Source organism: Oryctolagus cuniculus, chromosome 1 (assembly GCF_051225735.1).
Source record: "Oryctolagus cuniculus isolate XC-2025 breed Fujian yellow rabbit chromosome 1, ASM5122573v1, whole genome shotgun sequence".
Classification (NCBI taxonomy): domain Eukaryota; kingdom Metazoa; phylum Chordata; class Mammalia; order Lagomorpha; family Leporidae; genus Oryctolagus; species Oryctolagus cuniculus.
In genome coordinates this window covers 209,665,041-209,691,032 of record NC_142867.1, presented here as the reverse complement: position 1 = coordinate 209,691,032, position 25,992 = coordinate 209,665,041, and the positions used below count along the sequence as shown (strand labels likewise).

Sequence of the window (25,992 nt, the reverse complement as noted above, 5' to 3'; positions counted from 1 at the left end):
TGTGTTGCTAAACACAGGACATACATTCTTCTTGCACTTTTGGGGGGTAGGTTTACTGACAAAGTCATTGTCCCCCTCTTCCCGTCCGGCCATGGCCCTCTGCAGATCCAGTTATGCTGTTTAGGTTCATGAAGTACGAATTAGCATAATCCGATTAGATTAGCTGCTGAGGGCGCCTTTGGTCTGAAAAGCAGAGAAAAGAAAAGTGCTGCACAAAGAGGGGAGGCTGGAGGATGGAAGGGGAGGGGCAACCACTGCTACTGGGCTGCTGGCCTGAAAGCTTGCACCTGCACAAGCCCTCTTGTAAATAAGGACTCTTAGATGGTATTAAACAGGGGACTGAGGAGTCCGGGGGAGCTCTGGGAGGTAAGCATGGGGATGAGAAAGGCAAGGCAGCAGCTCTGCATCCCATTAATTGATTTATCTGGCTTGGCAAAGCAGGGTTTGCTGACAGAAGAGAATGCCCATTTGATTCCTACTCAGTACTGAGAGTGGGTCAGCCCATAATCTGGTCTATCGAGATAACATTTTAGAATCTCTGCGAGAGACTGATAAGGGGTTTACTTGTTGGGAACAACATTCATTGGATGTTTTGATTTCAGTGCTTTCTGAATTGGGACTCCTGTGTCTTTCCTTTATTTCTGGGGGAAGGAGGGTGGGTAGGTGGTGATAGTTGTTTTAGGCCTTTGGGTAATGTATGCTTAAAACCACAAAAGAAAAACTCAATAATCAACTTGTTATTGTAGGTGAAGCCAGGGAAAGTTTTGACTGGGAATACCTTTCTCTGCTGTAAACAGTTGGTGTTGAATTTATCACCATTTTAAAATATAAGAAAGAGACCCCACGTGAACAGGAAATATGTGTTTCAAGCAAGTGGTTTCTATCACCGTCTTAGTGGAAGAAAGACTTCTCCTTTCCCTCCACTTCTCAATTCCCCTCCAAACAAGGAGTCCTGAGAGGCTGAGGTCCCCGTCCTTGCTGGGAACAGAGCGCCATATGCACAGTGTAGGTGAATCTCAGAGAACATCCGAAAGTGTCTAACTCTATGGGAAGTAAGGAAACCTCTTGTTGAGTCCCACCTATGAAACGATTTACATCTGAAGTCACCAGCAGAGAAGGTGTTTCTGTTGAGCCGTCTTCCTGAGTGCCACTGATGGTCATTTAAATGCTGTGAGCAAGAGAGCTCCCATGACTCTCGGGATGATCTTCCCTCTGCCAAGCAAGGCATTCTTCTGGATAGAAAACCCAGAGCAGCAACCAAATAACTTGGTGTTTTGTTTTATTTGCCTTTATTCCAACCAGTGCCTGCCCGCAATGTGCATTTCTTTTACAGAAGATTTCTGTTTTTAAAGGCAGAAGAAATAGAAGAGGAATTTGGCCTTTGCTGATAGTCAGGCCTGGGTTCATAGCCAAGCTTTGCTGTTTGCTGTGTGATCTCAAGTTTGTCTCTCAAACTCTTTTAAGCCATGATTTCTCCAAATTGTGAGCCTGGGCAAATAACTCCATGAAATGGTTGCTAGAAGGATTAAAGATGGCATTTGTAAAATACCTGTACACAATGGGCACATGATGGATATAAAGGACCCTTCCTTGGGGCATTTATACTTTGACTCCCTTCCCAGCCAAACCTTGCCGTATACAACCACGTTCACTTCATGGGTCCAAGTGGGTGCACTAGGATACCCAGGCATAATTACTAGGACATCTTTCTTCTCAATTTGGGTGAAGGGGATCGTCCCTCCAGGAGCCTGGCACATACAGCCTCTTATAGATGAACAAGGAAGGTACTGCAAGGTACTTTTCAGAAGCTCTGGAGCCTGGGGAAGAAATGTAATCTGGGGAGACGGGAAAATAGTTTCTGCTTTCTAGAAGCCAAAGTGAATATGCAGAACACCATAAGTGGGAGGCAGGGGTCTGGGGGGCTCAGATGAAAGGAAGGGGTAAGGAGCAGCTCAGAGGAAGACCTGGCAAACTCATTAGCTCACAGTTCTGATATTGTCCCTTAGGCTGCAGGTTGAAACATTGCAGTTTAGGTATCCTTTTATATAGACAGAGTAGTTGAGTGGCACAAAAGGAAGTGAGGTGAAGTGTCCTTAGTCAGTGAAGGTGTTCCACAAATATAAATTAATCTTGTGTGTTCCCATATAGATTTTAGTAAAGATTTCTTTTGAAAAAGTAGGAATTTCAGAGCTATTTCATAACTTGGTCAAGATACAGATGGAGAAAGTAACGTGATGGTAGATGAAAATAAAACTACACCACAACCAAGTAAGAGTTATACAAACAATGCAAAGATATATATCAACATTATATACCTCCCCCACCCCCCGGCACCATGGTGCACTAGGTTAGTCCTCTGCCTGCGGCGCCGGCAACCTCTATGGGCGCCGGTTCTAGTCCCAGTTGCTCCTCCTCCAGTCCAGCTCTCTGATGTGGCCCGGGAGTGCAGTGGAGGATGGCTCAAGTGCTTGGGCCCTGCACCCGCATGGGAGACCAGGAAGAAGCTCCTGGCTCCTGACTTTGGATCGGCGCAGCTCTATCCATTGCGGCCATTTGGGGAATGAACCAAAGGAAGACCTTTCTCTCTGTCTCTCACTCTCACCGTCTGTAATTCTACCTGTCAAATAAATAAATAAAAATCTTTTTTAAAAAAAAGTTATATACCCCCTATCCATTCCAATAGATACCAGAAACTCAGAATGTGTTACCTGGTCCTTATTTGCGGAGGAGAGGGAGATTGTGAAAATTCTGCCCTGCTTTGTGCCCCAGAAGGCTGGCCCATACAAACCTCAGCCTCCATCTTTTAATCTTATATATGCTTATATCCACAAGTGATAAAGTTTATAGCTTTCTAACCTTTTACACGTTTAGTCAATCCACGAAAGCATTTAACTTCAAAATCTCCTTTTCAGGTATGACTATCTTCTGAAGACTAATTCTTAGACACAAATACTTTACATTATTTTTGCCCAAAGTAGGGCTCCAGTGTGAAAACTGAATTTTAGAGGACAGCAGTCCCATTTTGGCAAACACTATTTGGTTGGTTGGTTGTTTACTTCATTTTTTGTCCCCAGCAGCCCTCTCCCATCCTACTTTTATTATTATTATTAAGATTTATTTATTTGAAACACAGAGTCACAGAGAGATGGAGAGGCACAGAGAGAGAGAGAGATCTTTCTTCCAGTGGTTCACACCCCAAATGGCCAAAACAGCCAGAGCTAGATCAGGCCGAAGCCAGGAGGCAGCAGTTCCATCCAGGTCTCCCATGTGGGTGCAGGGACCCAAGCACTGGGGCCATCTTCCATTGCTTTCCCAGGAACATTAGTGGGGAGTTGGATTGAAGAAGAGGAGCAGATGAAACTCAAACTGGCACTCATATGGGATGCTGGCTTCTCAGGCAGTGGCTTAACTTGCCATGCTGTATGCCAGCGCCTCCCTACCTCCTTTTAAAATCTACTCATTCAGAAAAAGAAGTTTTATTTTTCTTCTCTACTCTCATAATATTACTTAAACAGTGAATATGTATCCAATTTTTGCCCAGAAAGTCAGTGATCCTCAAACTAGCAGCAACTGAAAATGGGGTATATATTGGACCTGTCCTACCTGGAATATTACCCCACCATGTAATAGGATTGGGGACACTCTCCAGGAAGCCTGGGTTACAGATCCCACCACGGGATCCTCCTCTGCTCTGGTTTGGATGTTGTCTGTCATCCAGTTTTCATGTGCTGGAGGCTTGGTCCTCAGTGTGGTGGTGATGAGATGGAGGCTTTAAGAGGTGGAGCCTAGTGGAAAATAATTAGATGATAGGGACTCAGGCCTCCTGAAAGGAGGTTCAGGTGTGGGAGAAGCAGCTTACATTCCATGAGACAGGATGTTATTTCAATAAAATAAGCCTGTGATGCCATCTGTCACGAGGCCCTCACCAGAGCTGGCAGATGCTGGCACGATGCTCTGGAACTGCTATAACTGAGAGCTAAATAGACCTCTTTTCTTGATAAAGTACTCAGCCTCAGATATTTTGTAACAGAAACACAAAATAGATTAAAGCATCCTCCTTTCATGATTAGGCTTATTTTAGAGGTCTTCTATGATCTCTGCCTCCTTAGCAAGAATGTGAAAGGGAAACCAAGAAACTGGATCTGAAACCACCCTATCAGAGAGCTCCCAACTGCTGGTTCATTCCCCAAATGACCATAACAGCTGGGGCTGGGCCATAGCCAAAACTGGGAACCAGAACTCAATCTAGGTCACGCACATGGGTGTCAGGACTGGACACTGGGTATCACACCCAGGTACTCCAATAGAGGAGGCTTCTGTCTTAGCCAGGGTCTTAACTGCTAGGTGAAACATTTGCCCTGAGATGGGCTTTTGAATTGGTCTAAACAGGCCCAACATTCTATTATGGGAGGAGAAAGGATGATTAGGCAGAGTATGGTTGAAGGCAATGACTGGAAAGCAGCTCATGTTGAACCCAGCTCTTGTTGGAACTTAGCAGTTTCACTCACAGGCATCACATTCAAGAGTGCCTCAGTATGACAGTCTACACATGGTGTCTCAGAATTAACCCTAGCTGGGGCTTTTTTATATTCCACTGATTGAGTTTGATTCATGAGAATCTATTAAAGTGCTTAGAAAAGAATTAAAAACTTTGATGTAAAGAAAGCTGTCTATGTAAAGCTTCTCCAGCAATAAACTCTGTGTCATACAGTGATTTTTTTTTTTTTTGACAGGCAGAGTGGACAGTGAGAGAGAGAGACAGAGAGAAAGGTCTTCCTTTGCCGTTGGTTCACCCTCCAATGGCCGCCGCGGCCGGCGCGCTGCGGCCGGCGCACCGCGCTGATCCGATGGCAGGAGCCAGGAGCCAGGTGCTTTTCCTGGTCTCCCATGGGGTGCAGGGCCCAAGCACTTGGGCCATCCTCCACTGCACTCCCTGGCCACAGCAGAGGGCTGGCCTGGAAGAGGGGCAACCGGGACAGAATCCGGCGCCCCGACCAGGACTAGAACCCGGTGTGCCGGCGCCGCTAGGCGGAGGATTAGCCTAGTGAGCCGCGGCGCCGGCCCATACAGTGATTTTGAATAAAAATGAACAAGGGTCAAATTCTGGTTCTGCAGTGGAAAAACTTGGGCAAGTTGGAGACCTTTCTACAGCTGTTTCCTCATCTGTAAAATAGGAGCAATAATATTCATATAGTTTAATATAACTAATATTAGATGAACATTACAACATTGTTACAAAGATTAGATGAGCTGATAGGCTGGAATGAAGGCCCAGTGCCTAGTATATAGTAAGACATAGTCAATCTTGACTCTTATTTTTAATATTATAATTTTATGTATGTTGTAAGTAATTCTGACATACTCAAGTCCATAATTAACCATAATTCTGGTTCTTTCTTTATGTAAGAACCTACATATATTGACTACATTCTATTACATTTTGAAAGTTATCTCATAAAGGCAATTCAACAGCTTGCTTCATTAGATTACCAGAGAATTCCTGAGCTCTGGAAATTCAGATTCTTAAGAGTAGATTTTATTTGGTAGATTACAAACCTAAAACTTACATAAAGTGTAGCACTCTTCACAATCTCTTTGTGATAGGCCATTAGCAACAAAGAGATAATAAAATGAAGTTTCCCTGCTGATGGGAGACTCCAGTAAGCACAGAAATAGTCATGTGACTTAGGAGACTGTCTCCAGCTTCCCATAATACTTAATATTCTTTCCTTGCATTCCTTTCCCAACACCTGCCACTTTAAGTCCCTCACTTTGCATTGCTATTGGACTTTTAGATTCCTTCCTTATCTTTGACCTTTGTATTTCAGGATGTGACTTTTGACTAACCTTTGACCTAGGGTTCAGCAGTTAAGCTGTCTATTCTCCCAAACCCCTTTCTTCTTTTGCCTTTTTAAGAATAAAGCCAGTCATGAATAACTTATACTTATTTTGACCACCTCAAGTCATTCTTAGGTGATTAAACCTCCTAAGGCAGGTGCTGCAAGAGAAATACTTGAATGGAAATTATAAAAAAACAAAATTTTTTAAAAAGATTTATTTATTTTACTTGAAAGAGCTACACAGAGAGAGAAGGAGAGGCAGAAAGAGAGATCTTCCATCTGCTGGTTCACTCTCCAATTGGCCGCAACAGACGGAGCTGCACAGATCCGAAGCCAGGAGCCAGGAGCTTCCTCCAGGTCTCCCATGTGGGTACAGGGGCACAAGGGCTTGGTCCATCTTCCACTGCTTTCCAAGGCCGTAGCAGAGAGCTGGATAGGAAGTGGAGCAGCCAGGACTCAAACCGGCGCCCATATGGGATGCCAACACTGCAGGCAGCAGCTTTACCTGCTATACCACAGTGCTGGCTCCGAAAAACAAATCTTTAAAAAAAATTTTTTTATCCATTTATTTGAGAGGCATAGAAAGGGGAAGAGAGAGAGAAATGGAGAGACAGAAATGGAGAGAGAGACAGAGAGGCAGAGAAAGAGCAAGGCAAAGAGAGAAAACTCCCATTCACTACTTCATTCCCCAAGTACCCACAATGGCCAGACCTCAAGCTGAAGCCAGTAGCCAGGAACTCATTCCAAATCTCCCAAGGAGGTTGCAAGGACCAACTATTTGACTCTCAGAGTCAGGAGTCAGAGCCAGGTATTTTTTTTTAAAAGACTTATCTATTTATTTGAAAGGCAGAGATACAGAGAGAGAGAGAAGGAGAATCTTCCTTCCATTGGTTTACTCCCCAAATGGCTGCAACAGCCTGGCGCTGAAGCCAGGAGCCAGAAGCTTCTTCCAGGTCTCCCACATGGATGCAGGGGCCCAAGTAGTTGGGCCATCCTCCACTGCTTTCCCAGGTGCATTAGCAGGGAACTGGATTGGAAGTGGAGCAGCCTAGACTCGAACTGGCACCCATATGAGATGCTGGCAGTACAGGTGGAAGCTTAACCTACTACACCACAGTGCCAGCCCCCAGAGCTGGTATTGAACATAGGTACTCCAATATGGGACTTGGGAGTCTTAACTACTAGGTTAAATGTTTCCCCAAGAAATAAACTTCTAGGAAGAGCATTAAACTGTGGGTTTCTCAGGAGAATTCAACATGGTTAGGTTTTCATTTCAATGCCATTTCTTATTTAGGGGAATAAGAAGGTTATTCTTTTTTTTTCTTTGTCATGTGGTTAATTATTTATTTTATGAAAACATTTTGTATGTGTAATTTTTTTTAATTTTATTTTTTTTAACTTTTATTTAATGAATATAAATTTCCAAAGTACGGCTTATGGATTACAATGGCTTCCCCCCCCCCATAATGTCCCTCCCACCCGCAACCCTCCCCTTTCCCACTCCCTCTCCCCTTCCATTCACATGAGGATTCATTTTCGATTCTCTTTATATACGGAAGATCAGTTTAGCATACATTAAGTAAAGATTTCAACAGTTTGCTCCCACACAGAAACATAAAGTGAAAAATAATAGATGATTTTTAAATGATGATGAAATCAGATCAGACCTATTGTCATGTTTAATCCCAGTGAGAGTCAAGTTGGGAATTGATAATTTCTTCTTTTTTTTTTTTTAACAGAAGATCAGTTTAGTATACATTAAGTAAAGATTTCAACAGTTCGCACCCCCATAGAAACACAGAGTGAAATATACTGTTTGAGTACTCATTATAGCATTAAGCCTCAATGTACAGCACATTAAGGGGAGAGATCCTACATGAGGAGTAAGTGCACAGTGACTCCTGTTGTTGACTTTACAAATTGACACTCCTGTTTATGGCATCAGTAATCTCCCTATGCACCAGTCATGAGTTTCCAAGGCTATGGAAGCCCCTTGAGTTCTCCGACTCTTATCTTGTTTAGACAAGGTCATAGTCAAAGTGGAGGTTCTCTCCTCAAGAAGGTTATTTTTAATGGAGTCCATCTTGATATAGTTTTCACATTTTGAATGTAGGGGGTTATGAGAGTTAAATGTTGAAACTATCCTTGTTTTTAAGCAGATTTTGACTTTTTAGCGGGAGGGACTATAAACAGCTGTCTATAACACAAGATAGAAGAAGTAAGGGTCAAAAGACGTATAAAGGGATTCTAGGGAAAGGGAAATGAGATTAAGTAGTGGAAATCTAGGAGGATTTCATGGAAAAATCATGCAGAACTTAGCAAGTGACATTTGGCACAGGGGGATAGATGAGAATGAGTGAGCGTGGGAACATTCTTGCCAGCATTGGGAATCACAAGAGTAAAGTCAGACAAAAAGAGGGGTGCGTTTGAAGGTGACCTGGTGAAGTTGTTTCAGTGGCATGTGCAAGCCATGTAGAGACTGTGCAAGGTAGCGGGGAAAGGTACACTGGGGCCAGGCTGCAGAGGGCCTGTCTGCTGGGTTGTGACATTGGTCTCAACCCCAGCAGCAAGATAGGAAAGCTTTGGTAACAGGGATGTAATGTGTCCACTGTAACTGAACAGGACAATTGGGGAACGGTGTGAAAGGGGGTATGGAGTGACAAAGAGGAAGGCAGATGATGCTGGATTTTTCCAGATCAAAGACAATGGGCAGTGGAGGGTTTTGTCAAAGCCAGGATGGTGGCTGTAAGATGGAGAGAAGGGGGGGCTTAGTACATTTATGAAATTCTTACTAAAAAGAAAAGAATCACAACTTCTTTTATTCAATAATTTATTTGCAATAAATTAACAGTTAAATAACAAATTATAATAAGTGGTTAGAAACTCACAAAATACATCAACAAGTAAAATCTTTGGTTGATATGTCTAATCACATTCTACAAAGAACAATGATTCTATTCAATAAAATGCCATCTGAAGATTACAGAAAACGATTGAAAAGAGGTGAGCATATTGTCAATCTAAAATACTTGGTGGCTGAGCAGGGCTGTAGAAAGGCTGGACTTGGAGCTATGACCTCTGATTTCCACTAACTGTCCCTATGAACTCTGGAAATTCACCCTAACACCCGCTGGACCCATTTTCATGCCTCTAAAATGAGGGCATAGAATTAGCCAATCAAATGATCTATATGAATCAATGTGTGTGTTTATACTTGGTTTCCAGAAGTTCTTAGTGCTGTCCTAGCAAGCCATTTACTTTTGTTCGAATAACAGAATAGCATAGGTTAGGCTATCTGTCTGAGCTTTCTTGTTGGGCTTAAATGACCTGCAAACGTATATGCTACCCAGTGAACCATAAAGTATTTGAACCATACAGTTTACCATTTCAGTCACCAAGCCTGAAGTATGGGACACCAAAGAAGGCTCTAGAGTGATATTTGAATGAGCTATAGTCTCATGGATACCTTATTAAGGTGGTTTGTAAAAATTTCTATTCATTTATTTATTTTGTATTTATTTGAAAGGGAGGGAGACAGAGAGAGAGAGAGAGAGAGAATCTTCAGTCTGCTAGTTCACTCCTCAAATGACTATAACAGCTAGAGCTAGGTCAGCCCAAAGCCACGAGCCTGGAAGTCCATCCAGGTTTCTAAGTGGACAGCAGGGATCTGAGTACTTGAGCCAGCTCCTGCTGTCTCTCAATCGAATGCACGAAGCTGCATTCAGAAGCAGAGCCAGGACTCGAACCAGGCACTCTGATATGGAATGCAGGTGTCCCAAGCAGTGTCTTAACCAGTGTATCAAACACATACCCCTTTGTCAAAATTTTGGTCCACATTTGGTGACTGCAATTCCTTTTGATGGTCAGTATAACCTAATACATCTTGACGTACAAAATTCAAACAGGCAAAAAAAATAAGGATGAATTACATGAAGTAATATTTTAAAGGTTGATTCATTTACTGAAGGAGTTCCTATAGGATTTCTTTTTTTTTTTATTTGACAGATAGAGCTAGACAGTGAGGGAGAGAGACAGAGAGAAAGGCCTTCCCTCCGCTGGTCCACCCCTAAATGGCCGCCATGGCCGGAGCCACACCAATCCAAAGCCAGGAGCCAGGTACTTCCCCCTGGTCCCCCACGCGGGCGCAGGTGCCCAAGCACCTGGGCCATCCTCCACCGCCCTCCCGGGCCAGAGAGCCGGACTAGAAGAGGAGCAACCGGCACTAGAACCCGGCGCCCTGACTGGGACCAGAACCCCCAGCGCCCACATGGGATGCCGGCGCCGCAGGCGGAGGATTAACCAAGTGAGCCACGGTGCCGGCCCCTAGGATTTCTTAATCCCCCTCAGAGTTTCATGAAAACTCAATTTCTTCACAGCTTTTCAGAAATACTCCATTATAGTTTGGTGGAAAGGCACTCTTTATGCACACAGAACATGAACATGGTCCCAAAGCAGGAAAGGGGAATCATTCTGAATAGAGCAGAAAACCCCACATTCAGGCAAAGAGGTACTCTCTGCTTTCCTCCACACACATTATTTTTTTTCTGATATTTTTTCATGTTAATGTAATATGAATAGATTCAATGTAGTTCATAGATACAATTCTAAGAATATGATAATCTCTTCCTTTCCAGAACACATTAAAATGAAGCTAACATAAAAAATCCCAGATGAAGGGCTGGTGTTGTGGCATAACAGATTAAGCCGCCTCCTTGCAATGCCAGCATCCCATCTGGGCACCAATTTGAGCCCTGGCTGTTCCACTTCCCAACTAACTCCCTGCAAATGCACCTGGGAAAGCAGCAGGAGATGGTCCAAGTACTTGGGCCCCTGCACTCACATAGGAGACCCAGATGAAGCTCCTGGCTCTTGGCTTCAGTCTAGCCCAGCCCTGACCATTATAGCCACTTGGGGAGTGAACCAGCAAATGGAAGATCTTCCTCTTTCTCTCTGTGTGTAACTCTGCCTTTCAGATAAATAAAAATAAATCTTTAAAAAAAAAAAAAGGGTGGCTGACATCGTGGCATAACACCCTGGCCATTGCACCCATCTAGGGAGTGAACCAGACCAGTGAATGGAAGTTTCTCTCTCTCTCTCTCTCTCTCCCTCTCCCTTTCCCTCTCTCCCTCTTCCTCTGTGACTCTGACTTTCAAATAAATAAATAAATCTTTAAAAAATAAATACCAGATGAGGATAAGTAACGTTACTCAATTGACAAATGATAGCAAAACTTTGAAATGCACTATCACCTGGTTATTTCCGATCAGACTTGAGTCCACGTAAGCTTATTAGGAAGAAATACACCTTCAGAGGAAGATCCCTTGGTCTCTGTGCTTTATGTTTGCCTGACCCAGGCTGGGGCCATGGGGAAGTTTACTGAATATAGTTTAAATAAGTGACCTTGAAAGAAATCTTATTGATGGGATAAATACATTGTAACATTGAGAATTCTGTATATAGATTAATGACACAACAACCTATTTTGGAGGAATGAAATCCAGTCTTCCTCTGATCACCAAACAAAGGGGGCTCATTTCAACCTCTTATAAATAAAATTCCTTCTTTCTAGAGTGGCAGGAAATGACCATTCCCCTATTGCATTTACACTGAAAATTCCTAACCTCAAATCCATCAACTTGTTACTTGTAGTTCAGTAGCACTTGGTAATTTACCAATGTATTGTCAAGAACTTTGGGTATAATCAAATGACATCATTTGTATTCCGGGCTCAATTATGGGATTGATCTTTGAATAACAGGGTAGCATGTGGTGATGAGTTTGGTCAGAACAATGCTATTTCACACGCTTGTTAGGACTCGCCTCTCCATGTAAGAGTGAGCTAATGCCCCTCAGCTCTCTAAAGTCTATTGTTTACTCCAAATGTTTTGTGTAAGCTCCCCGTTAAATGAGTTGTTAAATGCTAACATTTAGATTTTCACAATTATAATTGCGATTTACAGGTCTTAAGTCCACAAGAACTCAGGCTAAGTTGAAATTATTGATACCTGATATGTGAAACTAGCAGGTTAGCTAACTTAGCTATTTGTCATAATAAAACTATGAACTCTAACTCATAAATTACCAAGTCCTCTCCTTTCACAAGTATAACCCTCCGTTTGGCGTTAGAGATAACATATGCAAAAACAGTGCAATCGGAGGAACATCTCACAGGTCCAGGGAACTCAGAGGACATGGAGCTCTCCGACATGCATCTGCAATGCTCCCACAATCCTCATGCCACAGGAGGGCCTTCTGTCCACTGCTTTTCCCCTCAAGTCTCCCTGGTTGGTTTCTATAGGGGCTGTTTTCATTCATCAGTCTTGAGATTTATTGTGTTCACTGTTGATCAAACATGTCTCATTTTTCAAAACAAACTTGAAAATATGTCCCATGAGAAACACTTTTCCATTTCTCTGAGGTCCCTTATGAGAAAACTCCTTTTTCTGAAGACACTGAATGAGTCAATGATTTTCAAACCTTTTTTACGCTCATAATATATTTTTTTCAAACACCTTATGCAGAACTTGGGTTTAGAAAACAGAGGCAGGCCACTCTGCCTGAAGTCCCAGGGGTGGTGGACTCCAAAGCGACTCCCCTCATGGCCTCCCTTTGGCTCTCCACAGTTGTACCTGGGCCATCTTGATGAAGCTTAGCTTCCTGCCTCACATGACTGTCATCAGGTTGACTCTGGACACTGCAAAAGGCTTTCCGCAGCTGGTAACTTCTGGGTGAGTGCCGCCCTGGCAGTCAGAGCCACCTTATGGGAGGTGATGGCTTGGTCCAGGTGAAGGAAGCTGGCAGTCATCAAGCAGAGTTCTGTTCTCCAGGCCTGGCAGGTGGGGTCCTTGGGGGAAGAGCCCCAGAATGTTTCCCTGAGCAGCCACTCCTGGTTGCTGCAGGCTTTGCTCCCCCAAAACCTTGACCAAGAAGTTAATATACCTCATTGCCAAGCGGAGCGTTTCATTTTTGCTCAGCTTTTTGTCTGGAGGGTGGGTGGGAATGAGCTTCCTCAGCTTGGCGAAGGCACTGTTGACGTTCTGCTGCCGCCACCGCTCCCTGGTGTTTGTGAAGATCTTCCGGGTCATGTTTGAGGCCCTGAGATGGGAAAGAGAAAGGGCCCCGAGGGCCAATACCTTACAAGAGGCCTGGCTGGTAGCACAAGTCCTGCCATGAACCTATCATGTTAGGTATTCTCAACCTAGAATTTAGGACATTTATTTCCTCACTTTTGGGTTTTCTGAAATTTCCTTTTAATAAGGAAAGAAAATGAGGGAGGAGTAGAGGAGGGTAAGAACAATGCCTTTCAACCTTGTTCTCTCTGGCTGTTTTGAAGGTTCCAGTTAGTAGGTTATTTATCCCAACACCCCCATTACTTCCATTATAGACAATTCTTCCTTATTGTTAAAAATCAGGTACAGAACAGCATTGAGAATATGTCTGAATAAAATATATATTTACCCAACAAGGAACTGAACATGAATCAACAGTATATCATAGACTCTTAAGAAGAAAAGAGCTATGATGCTAAGTTTTGTTAATCAAATAAGATTTGAGATGCAGCAGACAGTTTAGCTCTCAAACTGTTGCCTGCTCCAGACTTAGCTCTCCTCATTACCGGGACCCTTCTAGTTCCTCCAAACAGTAATAAACATTCCTAACTCCACCCTTTCGCATGTGACATTTTCTGTTCCTTGAATTCCCTCCCCACTCTCTCCTTGCCTATTTCTACACATTCTTTGAAGAGCAGCTCAAACCCTGCCTTTCCACCAAGCCCTGACTCTACAGGTGTCTGCATAGCAGAGTAGGATCGCTCTCTAGCAATGCTGCAGCTCCCCTGTGAGCCACGCCATCTGCAATCTGGAGGGTAAACAAGTGATAGTCTACAGCTTACAGAAATATGTTCTCAGCATTTTTTGGATGCATGCATTCAATAAATTATGAGATAGTCAATACTTTTTCACAACATAAGCTTTGTGTTAGATAACATTGCCCAACTGTAGGCCTAATGTATGTGTTTTGAGCTTGTTTCAGGTAGGCTAGGCCAAGCTGTGATGTTTGTAGGTTGGATGCATTATATGCATTACAAGAGTTTCAGTTTGCAGTGGGGTTAACAGGATGTAACCAGGAATCTAAGGAGCCGGCTGCCTGTGTTGACATTCCAGAGAGAAACTTAAGGCATGCAAAAGCAGCAACCAGGTATTCTAATTATTCTAATGAGCTTCCAGGCAGCCCATGTCCCAAAACTTAAAAGGGTGGATCAGGCGATCCCCAAGGCCTCTTTTTTTTTTTTTTTTTTTAATATTTTATTTATTTATTTGACAGGTAGAGTTACAGACAGTGAGAGAGAAAGAGAGAAAGGTCTTCCTTCCGTTGGTTCACTCTCCAAATGGCAGCAACGGCTGGAGCTATGCTGATCTGAAGCCAGGAGCCAGGTGCTTCTTCCTGGCACTTGGGCCATCCTCCACTGCACTCCCGGGCCATAGCAGAGAGCTGGACTGGAAGAGGAGCAACCAGGACTAGAACCGGCACCCATATGGGATGCTGGCACCACAGGCAGAGGATTAACCTAGTGCGCCACGGTGCCGGCCCCTGGCCTCTTTCTTTGAAATGCCATAATGCCCTGTCCATTACCTTTTCTTTATCCCAAAGTCTTTTCTGAATAACCTGGTCTTAGCTTCTATAATGAAAATATCAGTGCTTACAGAACTGTACCCTAACTGTACTTAAAATACAGAGGTTTAGCACTGAATCAAGGGAATTTTAGGATGGAAAGAAAACTCAAGTCTCATTTACACTGACACTGGCCAGGACTGTGGGAGCAAAGTTACTTTCAAGCTTCTCTTGTCAAAAGAGGGTTTAGCTCATTCACTAAGTCAACTCCAGTCCCGTGGGGGGTTTTTTTCAAGCTGGGAGGAAAAAAGATTAGTCAGGATAAACTAACTGTGGTGCTCTAAGAGGGCTCAATCCTATTGTACTGGAAGCAGACAGAAGGAGCCGAAAGAAGCAAAGCCTGGCTTCTAAAATGGAACCTGCCATCCTAGGAGGTGCTTAATAATTACTTGTTGATTTATTCTCAAGTGTGTTACTCTTCTTCTCCACAGGGCGGGAAAACAGAAATTAGTGACTAAACAAGCTAGAAAAGCTCAAAGTAGAGGTCACTGGAAAATTACTTAAATACTTATTAAATCAAAGGAAATTGCATTTAGTGTTCCCAATAGCAAGGAATGATTGCTGCTAATCTCCACTGCAGAGTAACGTAAGAGCTAAAATAAAACAAAACACACATGTACACTAGATGCCACAGACGCAGAGAACAGCTGATCGATGTAGAAACAAAGGTGAAACATTTAAGTCACACACAGAATCAACGGCAGAGCCTCTGTCCAAGTTTGGGTTTTGGTGATCACTGAGTACCCCGGGTCAGGATTTGTAACCTTTTTGTGCCTTGGACTCTTTGGCAGTCTGCTGAAGCCCAGGGACAGATCCCTTCCCAGAATAATAATTTTAAATATATAACTTAAAAAAACCCTTTAGTTCCCTTTTCAGGATAATGATTCTAAATGTCTAAGTTAAAAGAATACATCAATAAAAAATAATCAGTTCTACTTATTAATTATTAAAATAATTAAAGTGCAATACAGCAGTACATGTGCTTCATTTTAACACATAAAATAGCCAGACTTATTACTGTAATTCCTAATATATGATTTATAAGTGACTTTTTCCAAATATTTGTGGCATCCATCTGTGATGTGAGATGCAAGGAGCTATGATTTCTATTGGTGATGGTTTTACCACCTCTGCTAATATTATTGTTTTTTTATTACCCACATCAATAAATAAAGGAAATGCTACACTCAGAATAGATTTAGAACCTTCACAGGACCCCTGAGTTCTATCTGCGTATCCCTGGGTGGGTAGAGGCTGTAGACCCAGGTTAAGAATACCTGCGCTGGGGGAAAGCCAGGGTAGATCCAGTAGGAATAGAGATGTCCACAGACTTCTCTATATTGTCACCATGGAAAGTGACACATGCCCTGAGAAAAGAGTGACAATTATGCCCTTAGGGAAGGTGCCGGATGCCACCAACAGGAGCTGCTGCTCTTTTGTGCCCTGTGGCCCCTGGATACAAAGCCACGGCCAGCTAGGAAGGAGGAGGAACAGGTATACGGTTAACCTTCCTACCCAGCCAGTCCCAGGCACCCAGATTCACAAGACTCTGGCTGTAAACGTGTCTGCTAGTCTCAGCTCCTGGACTCTCATCTCTCTCTTGAAAGTAAATGGAAGCACTTGTCAGAAAGACAGAGATGAAGGGCAGTTTATAAAGCTAGATTGGGGGAAGGTGCCTCACCCCAACAGGAGCCACGGTTCTGCCTTTTGAGATTATTATAGAAGTAGCATTTGTGCTCGTTTAAGAAAAAGAAATCAACCGGTACACAAACGTATAACTTAAAATGGCAAAGACTCCAACTTCTGTCTACACTCATCCACACTCCCCAGCACACACTTGCACATTCGCCCTTTAAAAATCACTCTGCACGCTGCTATTATTATGCAGTATACTTTTTTCACTTAGACAACTCTGCATATGGATGCATTTACTCAGTACACACACCATGGACACCGGTTCTCTGGGAAGACGCTTGCGGTTCGTGCAGCTCTCTCTGCAGCTCACTTGTGAAATGAGCTCAGAACCTGCTACTCCCATTTCCCACGCCCCGCCAATACCCTGCCCACGCCAACCCCACCAGCTGCCCATGCCTGCTTCACTCCTCGGGTTTTCCCTTTCTCCTTCTCAAAATCTTTGCATTGTGCTGCAGAGCATCGCTCTGCCCAGTAAATATTTCGGGAGTCTGGGAACGCATCTCGCGGCTGAAGTTTCACAACTGTCTGCCAGGTGTGCACTAGTGGCTTATGCAGGGGCACGAGCCACCGAAAGGGTCCTGGGAGATGCGCTGCAGGGCGGGGTCTCTGGCATCGCGGGAGCGGGCGGAGCTGCACCGCCAAGGAGCGCTAGCTTTTCCGCGTGCCCCGCGCCGCTGTCCCGAGGAAAGCCCCCAAGTCTTCCCATGGAGCGCCCCTACATCCCTGCCCTCCCGGATGAGGGTGGCTCGGACCCAGAAGACTGATTAAGGGAGCTCCAGGCTCACGAGCCCGGCAGGGGTGGCGTCCCCGAGCCCCCAGACTTGACGCACCTCCTCGCCGGGAGCTGGGAGTCCGCGCCGGTGCTGTCGCCGTAGCCGGCTGTGTACGCCCTCGCCTGGACTCTGCGCCTCGGCTGCCGCATTTATAGGACGCCGTCTTTTGTCTCTTGGGGCTCGGGTCCCCGCCGGAGACTCCTGCCAGTTCCTCCCCACTCCCCGCGCTGGCTTCCTGGGACCAGCCCTCCCTCGTGCCCTGGAGAGGGGGCAAGGGAGGAAGGCGAAGCCTGCTTTGTGTAAGGCTTGGGGGAAGGAAGGGATTCTGCCCTCCCCATCTGGACTGGGGGTGCCTCTGGGCCGCCTCCTTCCCCAACACAGGCAAACATCATAAAGTCTGTACCGCCATTAATTCAGCAGGTGTTGATTTAAGCCCAGTGAGGCTCCAACTGTAGTGTGAGACCACTGCTTGCTTCAGAAAAAGACCCCAACCCCACAGCCCAGGCCCACAAAATCAGGATTTTGGGGATGGAGTGGGGTCTGAAATGGACGTTTTTTCAAGTACCCCAGGAGATTAAGACGCACAGCAAAGTTAACAGCCCCCCAGATGGATCCATGTCAGTTTCCACAGCGCCCAGCGCATCAGTGATGGAGGGGCCTCCTCCGTGCTCTTCTTTCTGGGCTTGCCTCCTTCCGTCATCCAACATCAGGAAGGATCCTGTGAACCCCCTCTCCCCTGGTCACGGTCTGCTCAAACCCTTTGGTGGCTCTCCACTTCTCTCAGAATTAAGGCCTTTAAATGTGCCATCCGATCCCCCCTTCCTTGTGATCTGCCTGTCCCTTCCCTTTTCAAGGTTCATGGAGCTCCAGGGCCCCGGCCGGCCCCACACCTCTCTCAGTCTCTCTCTTTCAGAAATGCACCAGTAGCCCTCTTGCCTTGGGACCTTTGCCCTGTTTCCTCTTCCTCCCAAATTACCCACATGATTCCCTCCCTTAGCTCCTTTCATTCATTCCACAAATTATAACTGAGGGTCTTCCACGGGTCAGGATCCATTTTCGGTGCTGAGGACACAACTTCAAATACAACAGATACAAACCCCTGGCCTCGAGAAGCTGCCATCATTCTTTACTCCAATGTTATCCTCTTGTCAATGAGTCTCTGACCGAAGACCAAACTTGAACCTTCCCATGCACAGATTCCTCATGCTCTGTCGGCTTCCTTCTTCTCCTTAGCACTCGGCCTTGCTTAGCAGTACTTCTTCATCCTGTCTCTCTCTTCCCCATGCCGCCCCACTCCCAATGTTGGCTGGTCAATGAAAGAATAAGAAATGAAATTCCAGTTGCTGCTGTCTTTGAAAGACTTGGTATAGTATAGGATTTGGCACAATAAAGTCACAAATATATTAACAGCTTTGTGGCTAAGCTCAAAGGGCTCTTACCCAGCTTGAAATTTCTTGTTTGTTGCTTACTTGGGTGATCCTGGGCAAGTTATATAACTTCTGCCTGCCTCGCCTTCCTCATCTACAAAATGAGGCAGTGGTAGGATTGTGAGTATCAAGTAAGGAAAAACAACAGGTAAAGCATTTAGCACTGTAACTAGCATATAGTTTATTGTAAATTTTTATTGTGGCTGATTGTGTTTTTGTTACAACTACTCACTCCCTTCCCCATGAGAGGATCCACTCCCAGGCACGTGACTGGCAGCACCTCCCTATACTTCCCTCAACAATTGCCAGGTTTGGCCATGTGTCTTGCATCAGCCAATGGAACGTGAGCAGACCTGACACAGGTGACAGTGGAGCAGAAGCTGTAAGAGAGATTACAGGTTGGGCCCAGCCCTGAGAGGGTCATGCTCGGGGTTGCCCTAGCAGCCTGGACGCTACGCAGAGAATCCACAGCCAATGTCAGCCTTGTGTAATGAGCTACGCTTTGCTGTTGTTGTAAGCCATGGGGCCTTTGGTGCTGTTTTGCACATCCCAAACCTCCTCAGCCCCTGGGAAATTAAACTAATTGCTTTATTATAAATAAAAAAGGATGTTGTATGAGGGTCAGATGGGTATATGTGCAGGACGTGGAAGAAGGCTCTGCATTTGCCTTTGAGGAGCTCACAGGGTTTGGAAGAGAGAGGGTGTGACAAAATGACTGCATATAAGACAGCTATCATTGCCAGCGAGTGTGAAATCAGAGTTAGGAATACAGAAGCAAAAACTGGAGGATCAGAGGTTACTGGTGGCGGGCGATAGCATTTAAACCAGGCCTCGGGGGCTGGGGTTGCAGCACAATGACTTAAGCCTGCACCAGTGATGCCAGCATCCCATATGGGACTGCCAGTTACAGTCTGGCTGCTCTACTTCCTATCCAGCTTCCTGCTAACTCACCTGGAAAGCAGCAAAAGATGGCCCAAATATTTGAGCCCCTGTCACCCACGTGGGAGACCAGGATGGAGTTTCTGGCTCCTGGCTTCAGTCTGGCCCAGACTCGGCCATTATAGCCTTTTGGGGAGCGAACCAGCAGACAAAAGAAGTCTTCCCTTCCCTCCCTCCCTCCCTCTCTCTCTCTCTCTCTCTAATAAGTGAAATAGATCTTAAAAACAAAAACAAAAAACCCTAGCCCCTTGAAGCAAGACTGACTGTGACATTTGTGGAACTCAGGACAAAGGTACAAATGGAGACTCCTGGCCCATCCCCTTCCCCATTATTTCTCTATCCCTTAGTTCTGTTCTGTTCTGTGATGGGTCTTAGGTATATGGTGTGGACTCCCATACAGACCTAAGGAAGAGTCCTATGCAGGCCCTGAAAATGGGCTCAGGTCCATCTGAACAGAAATTCAGGGTCTGGGATACCCGGAGGGTAGCTTAGAAGGTGGAACATTGAGCACTGAGTGGACACTGCAGGAGGCCCTGAGTGCCTGGGTGGAAGGGTGGTAGTGAAAGCCAGTACAGTACAGTAAAAGCCAGGGGGGTGGGAGAGGGGGCAGACTAGGTGAAGGCAACTGTCTATAAGCATGGAAGAATCTGTTTAGTCATTGCTTACAAGCTTGTTCTGCTAACAGCACAAGAGGATTGACTGCAGAGAAATAATTGTTCAATTTGTGCACAAGTACAAAAGGTATCTTTAAAAATGTAAACTACTATTTGCAGTGCCTTTCCCTGACTTGCTCCCCTTTCAGCCCCTCTCTTGTCTCTGTGAGCTTGGAAGGAGAATTTCTGTTTCACAGTGCCCGTGCTCTTGCCCATCCACCTGATTATATCACAGTTCTGATAGGGCCCTTGCTAGATTTTAAATCAAGAATCCATAGCACCCTTCATTTCAGCCAAGAAATCTGAGCAGATATATTTTCCCAATGGCTTATTTTACAGTTATGAAAAGGAACTGTGTGAGTGGGCTGCAAGATTGGAAATGTGTAATGTGAAATGAAGCGCCAATCAACTGTAAAACTGGATCCGTGCGCAAGGGGACAAGGACGGACAGAAAGGACACGGAGGACGAAGAAAGGAGCACAATTGTGTTGATACACGGGAACCAGGATTGAGCTCATTTTTGGATTCACTTTTAGAAACAGGGAAAGCATTTTAGGGTACCATTCCACCAGCTATGATCATTCAGAGTGACAAGCCTCTCCCACACCAGGCCCCCAGTGTACATTTAGGGGCTGGGTCCTGCAGGGGAAGGGGTTGGAGTAGGAATTTACATAATCCGATTATTGGAGGATTAGGTTTGGGCAGCTAAATGTCTCTGTGTGCTTGAGCTAAAACCCTTACTATTCATGGCTCTCACCGCCCCCTGGAGAGACTGCACCTGCGAGCTCCTAGCAAGGGAAGAGGAGGCTGGGGAGGGACGGGCAGGTCACTGGAAGAGTCTGGGTACTGTCAGGCTCTCTGGTTCTTCTGGTTTAATTGATCTGTCTGGATCAGCCTATGAATACTGGCCCTCTCATCCTAATGCAGGGGTTGTCAGCTTCAGGAAAGACCAAACCTGGGGTTTCTCAGAAGGGATTTCTGCCAGGCTAGGGAAGTGTAGGCCCAAGGTTATCTTGGGTAGAAGTCAAGCAGCAGTCTTACCTAGTCTTGAAATGCCCTTCCTCCCCTCTTGATTCCCAAACCCCCAGTCCTGTGTATTGAGGCCCTAATGCATGCATCCATCCGGCTCTCCATTTATCCAGTCCTCTAGTCACCTCTTCTTTCATCCACCTATTGTACATGCATCTATCAGTTTATTCAGCATCTGAATTCACCGGGTCTTGAAATTTAATCTAATTGACTAGCAAATCCTTCTAGGTAGGTTTTGTTTCTTCATGTGTTCTATTTCTTCTTAAATCAATTTTGGTACTTTTTACCATGTGAGTTTTTTTTAAAGATTTATTTTATTTATTTGAAAAAGAGCATTACACAGAGAGAGAGGTCTTCCGTCCACTGGTTCACTCCCCAATTGGCCTCAATGGCCAGAGCTGCACTGATCCGAAGCCAGGAGCCAGGAGCTTTTTCCAGAGAGCTGGATCAGAATTGGAACAGCCGGGACTTGAACTGCAGAATGGGGCCCTGACATGTGTTTTGACATTTTCAGAATCATTAGCAGAGTGTGATAAGCAGTTATTCAATTTAAAAAAAAAAATTTGTTATCTCTCTCATGCCTCATACTATGTATTTATGACTTCTCTGTCTCATCTTCAAGTTTGTCCATTTTATTTCTCTTTTAAAAATTTTATTTATTGGGGCCGGTGCTATGGCACAGCGGGTTAAAGCCCTGGCCTGAAGCGCTGGCATCCCATGTGGGCGCCAGTTTTAGTCCCGGCTGCTCCTCTTCCAATCCAGCTCTCTGCTATGGCCTGGGAAAGCAGCAGAAGATGGCCCAAGTCCTTAGGCCCCTGCACCTGCGTGGGAGACACAGAAGAAGCTCCTTGCTCCTGGCTTTGGATCGGTGCAGCTCCAGGTGTTGCAACCATCTGGGGAGTGAACCAGCGAATGGAAGACCTCCCTCTCTGTCTCTACTTCTCTCTGTAACTCTGTCTTTCAAAATAAATAAAATAAATCTTTTAAAAAATTTATTTATTTTCATCTTATTTGGAAAGAAGGGAAGGGAGGGAGAGAAGGAGAGAGGCAGACAGACAGACAAAGAGACAGAGAGAGATCTTCCATCTGCTGGTTCATTCCCCAAATGCCTTCATCGGTCGGGGCTGGGCCAGGCTGAAGCCAGGAACCCGGCACTCAATCTGGGTCTGCCTCGTGGGCAGCAGGGACCCAGTACTTGAGCACTATCTGCTGCCTGCCAGGGTCTGTATTAATAGGAAGGTGGAATCAGAAGCAGTCAGTACTCAAACTCAGGAACTCTGATACAGGATGCAGGCATCCCAAGTGGTATCTTTTTTTGAAGGTTTATGTATTTATTTATTTTACAAAACATTGTATGTCTGTCAGTACCACTGTTACTTCTTTTGTTTTTAAGTAGCATCAGATTCCACAAGGAAGAGAAGACAACTGGCAACATACACACCTCCAGCATAGACAGCAATCCAAGTAGTGAGAGAGGAGGTCGTCAGTCGATGGTGCCAAGAACATAAGAGAGAATGAATGACAAACACCATTAACTTGTAGATGATGAAAATTCTGATTTAAAAATCCAAAATTTAGCAACTGCAGAGGTGAGGATTTTTTATAATGTTAATTACCTTTTTTTAAAAGATTTATTTATTTATTTGAAAGGTAGATTACAGAAAGGCAGAGGCAGAGGCAGAGAGAGGTCTTTCATCCACTGGTTCACTCTCCAAATGGCTGCAACGGCTGGAGCTGCGCCGATCCGAAGCCAGGAGCCAAGAGTTTCCTCCAAGTCTCCGACGCAGGTACAGGGGTCCAAGCCCTTGGGCTATCTTCTGCTGCTTTCCCAGGCCATAGCAGAGAGCTGGATCAGAAGTGGAGCAGCTCAGTCTTGAATTGGTGCCCATATGGGATGCCAACACTGCAGGTGGCGGCTTTACCTGCTATGCCCTAGTGCCTGCCCCGAGGTGAGGTTTTAATACTCATGTTAGTCATACTGGACAGCCTTAGAACAAGTAAGTATCACTTTGAATAATGCAGTGGTACAAAAATAACATGGTGTCCAAAGGAGATTGCCTAGCATACACAGGGGCTTCAAGACAGTGCTGGGAAAATGAAATTAAGATATGTTTATCTTAGTGCAAAAATTTTCAACCCATCCATAGTTTTTTATGATATATACTTTCCATGAATTTTTTGAAGACTCATTATGTCATCCCAGACAGCAGCAAGTGGTGTCTTAACTTCTGTGCACAACACCTGCCCCAACTCTACTGTTCTTTTTTAAGGTGAAAAAACCCCTATCTTTGGGATTCATTTTTATGATTTCCATTACATAACATCTACTATATCTTTATTAAATCTGCTCTTTCTATCTATGTTTCTTTTATTCCCTTCCCATCACTACCATCACCCCCTTCTAGGATTGAATGCTTATTTATTTTTCTTTCTTGTTTAGGAAGAAAAATATTCCAAGCAATGAACTTTTTTTTATCATAGATCTTTGGTGATATCCAGTGTTCCTGTTGTGGTATCACTGTCCATAGTTTCTAAAGTCTGTTATTTACTTTTTTTAGAAAGTATTTTATAGTTATTTTTTTTGGTAACCATGCAATAAATTTCTAGCTTTACTGCAGTATAGTCAAAGATGTGCCCTGTATGCTTTTGGCTTTGCATTTGAGATTTTCTCTTTTATATAACTTTATCAATGTTTCATAGGTACTGGAAAAGCAGGTATACTTGGTTTTAGAGGCAAAATGTTTTTATACATATCCATTAATTCAATCCTTCAACCCTCTATATTCTTGAAAGTTTGAGTCTATTTCATCTATTAAAGAGAGAGCTGTGTGAAAATCTCCTTGTTCCTTCCTTTTTCTGTTTTGAGGCATGTTTGCTTAAGATATGATATCTTTTGAGGCATTGCTTTTGAAGCATACTCAGGGAAGTTTTATTGATTTAGGTAACTGTATCCCTTATCATAATAAAATCATCCTCTTTGTCTTGCTTCTTGTAATGAATTCATCTTGTTTTATATTAGTGTTACAGCACCTGTTTTTAAATTTGCATTGTCCAAATTATACAGTGCCCATTCTTCTGTGGTTACTTTGTGGGCATGTGTGTGTGACATTGGGAACTCTCTACTCTTTTTTAATGGAGTCCCCATCTCCATGTTGAATTTTTTCAGAACGGATCTCATTCTACCTTACTGACTACGTTTTAAACTTCTTGAGGGCAAGAACTTAGTTTTGTTCATCACCAGAGCTCAGGAACTGTGCCACCATACACAAAAGCTACTTTTGATAAGACATTCATTGAATGAGTTCAAGAAAGTTCTGGCTTGTTTCCCTAGACAGCTGCCTCCAGTGTGCCGTGCTTCTGCCAGCAGACACATAGCTTGTGGCTTCGAGGTCAGGGTTTTCAAGGCCATGAGAGGGGATTTTTGGTGATTAGTTGTTTTTTAAGGGAAAAAGAACATTCTGGCTACTAAATGGAAGTGGCAAGAAAGGCCATGGGGGGACCAGTTAGGAGGACATGACAGGAAAGCAGGGAAAGGGATGATAATTTGACATTGATGGGGTGTCACTGAGCATCAACTCTGGTCCTGACTCTGAATTCTCTACTCACATTATTTAAACCTAAGTGCTGGGTATCTTGTAGACATTTCACTCATGTTTTCTCATTTAATATGAGAAAGTACATATATATTAATTATAAAGTTATATAACAAGTTATCCTAGACAAAACAAAATATTAACAACATACAAAGTTAAAATTCTAGGATGCATAGTCAAAGAAAACAAGCCTGCAGCATAGAGCTGACTGTTTCATTAGTGGTTCTCAGACATCTTTCCAGAGCCAGCACTGGCTGCAAATTCTCATGAAGTCAAAGCTGCTCCACGCACAGGACCCACGGGGCAGTTTAGGGATGCTTAGCTCACATCCTGCGAGGGTCTTCTTGCCTCCCCCAACCCATCCTCCTCAAATCAGAACATTATCCAGCAAGCAGCTGCAGATGAAAGCAAGTGGCCCAGGAAACCAGGTGTGTAGAAGGGAGAAATGCACCGACGTGGCCCACATTTCTGCTCGAGTGGTGGGAAAGGTGCTAGAGAGGTGAGCACTTTGGTCTTCCCTCACAAGGAAATGAAAACTTGGTTGTTCTTCCATCATTTTTGGATTTCCCTGAAATCATCCCCCAGCCACGACAGAGAAGAGATGCTAGAATCTGTAGTGTAGAGTATCTTACATAAACTATAATTTTCTGACCCTGGAAAGCAAACAGTACATTTCTGTTTCCTATAAATGGGAATAATAAATACTCACTGATTTGCTGTGGACTGAGATAAGTTACTGAGCAATGCCAAATGGGAGGCAGTCTAGTCAGACAGGTGAGAGATCTCTGACTTGGCTTTGGGGACAGACTGACCTGCTCTGATACCAGCTGTCATCCTGGATAAGTTACTTAACTTCTAGCAGCCTCAGTGTTCTGATCTGTAAATTGGAAATAATATCAACTCATGAATTAATGTGAAGATTCAATGAGCTAATGTATGTTAAAGTTAATGCTTTGGAGAGAATACGAAAACCTGGCAGTGATAAGCATCTGATGAAATCATACTTACTTAACATTTATTGTCCTTTTGTTTTATTTTTATTACCAGAAAAACTATCCCAAAAGCTAGATATGGGACCTAAATTTATGCCTCTTCCCCCAAAGGTCACTTTCAGTTGTTTTCTTTCATCTGCCCAATCCAATATATTCTGGCTCTACCTTGCCTCTGAGTTGCATTCGTCCTGTGCTGCTTAGACACATTCATTTCATTGTACTATTTGGAGCAAAAAAATTTTCTCTTGAACATCAGGACCTCTTTTTAAAATTCTGACCCTCTGGCAACTCACATCCAGGATTCTATGGCTATACACCACTCTCCCCCCTCCCCTCACCCCTGACCACACACACTCTTCTAAAAGACACCTGGTGTTGAGG

At 44.3% G+C, this 25,992-nt stretch overlaps 2 protein-coding genes across 17 annotated transcripts in view; both read right to left on the bottom strand.

The window, feature by feature from the left end:
• Positions 1-8,656: 8,656 nt before the first annotated feature.
• TAL2 (TAL bHLH transcription factor 2) lies at positions 8,657-18,234 on the bottom strand. 2 transcript variants are annotated; one of them, XM_008256892.5, is made up of 2 exons: positions 17,036-17,271; positions 8,657-12,935 (listed from the first exon to the last, which is right to left on the bottom strand). In XM_008256892.5, the coding sequence occupies exons 1-2, from the start codon at positions 17,125-17,127 to the stop codon at positions 12,599-12,601; spliced, it is 429 nt and encodes a 142-aa protein (XP_008255114.1). In that variant the 5' UTR covers positions 17,128-17,271; the 3' UTR covers positions 8,657-12,598. The 2 variants fall into 2 exon arrangements, with proteins under 2 accessions (XP_008255114.1, XP_089175202.1); XM_089319076.1 differs by lacking the exon at positions 17,036-17,271 and adding an exon at positions 18,076-18,234 and having other exon boundaries at positions 9,822-12,935.
• FKTN (fukutin) overlaps positions 8,657-25,992 on the bottom strand; it is a 109,630-nt gene continuing 92,294 nt past the window's right edge. For 5 of the 15 annotated variants that reach the window (XR_016224662.1, XM_089319000.1, XM_089319002.1 and 2 more), the window contains one exon: positions 22,644-22,872. Coding sequence is in view for 13 of the 15 variants with exons in the window: in XM_089319000.1 (XP_089175126.1) it covers positions 22,682-22,872 (191 nt within the window). In the remaining 2 variants the exon portion in view is untranslated. Of the gene's footprint in view, positions 12,936-22,643; positions 25,497-25,992 lie in introns of those variants that run through there. The other 10 variants (XR_016224660.1, XM_089319053.1, XM_070055197.2 and 7 more) reach the window with 6 other exon arrangements.

Bases quoted from the DNA above. Each gene is read 5' to 3' on its own strand.
- TAL2 (XM_008256892.5), bottom strand. From the start codon at position 17,127: ATGCGGCAGCCGAGGCGCAGAGTCCAGGCGAGGGCGTACACAGCCGGC. The intron at 12,936-17,035 runs GTGCGTCAAGTC...TTCCCATCTCAG, and splicing joins TCCCAGCTCCCGGCGAGGAG to GGCCTCAAACATGACCCGGA.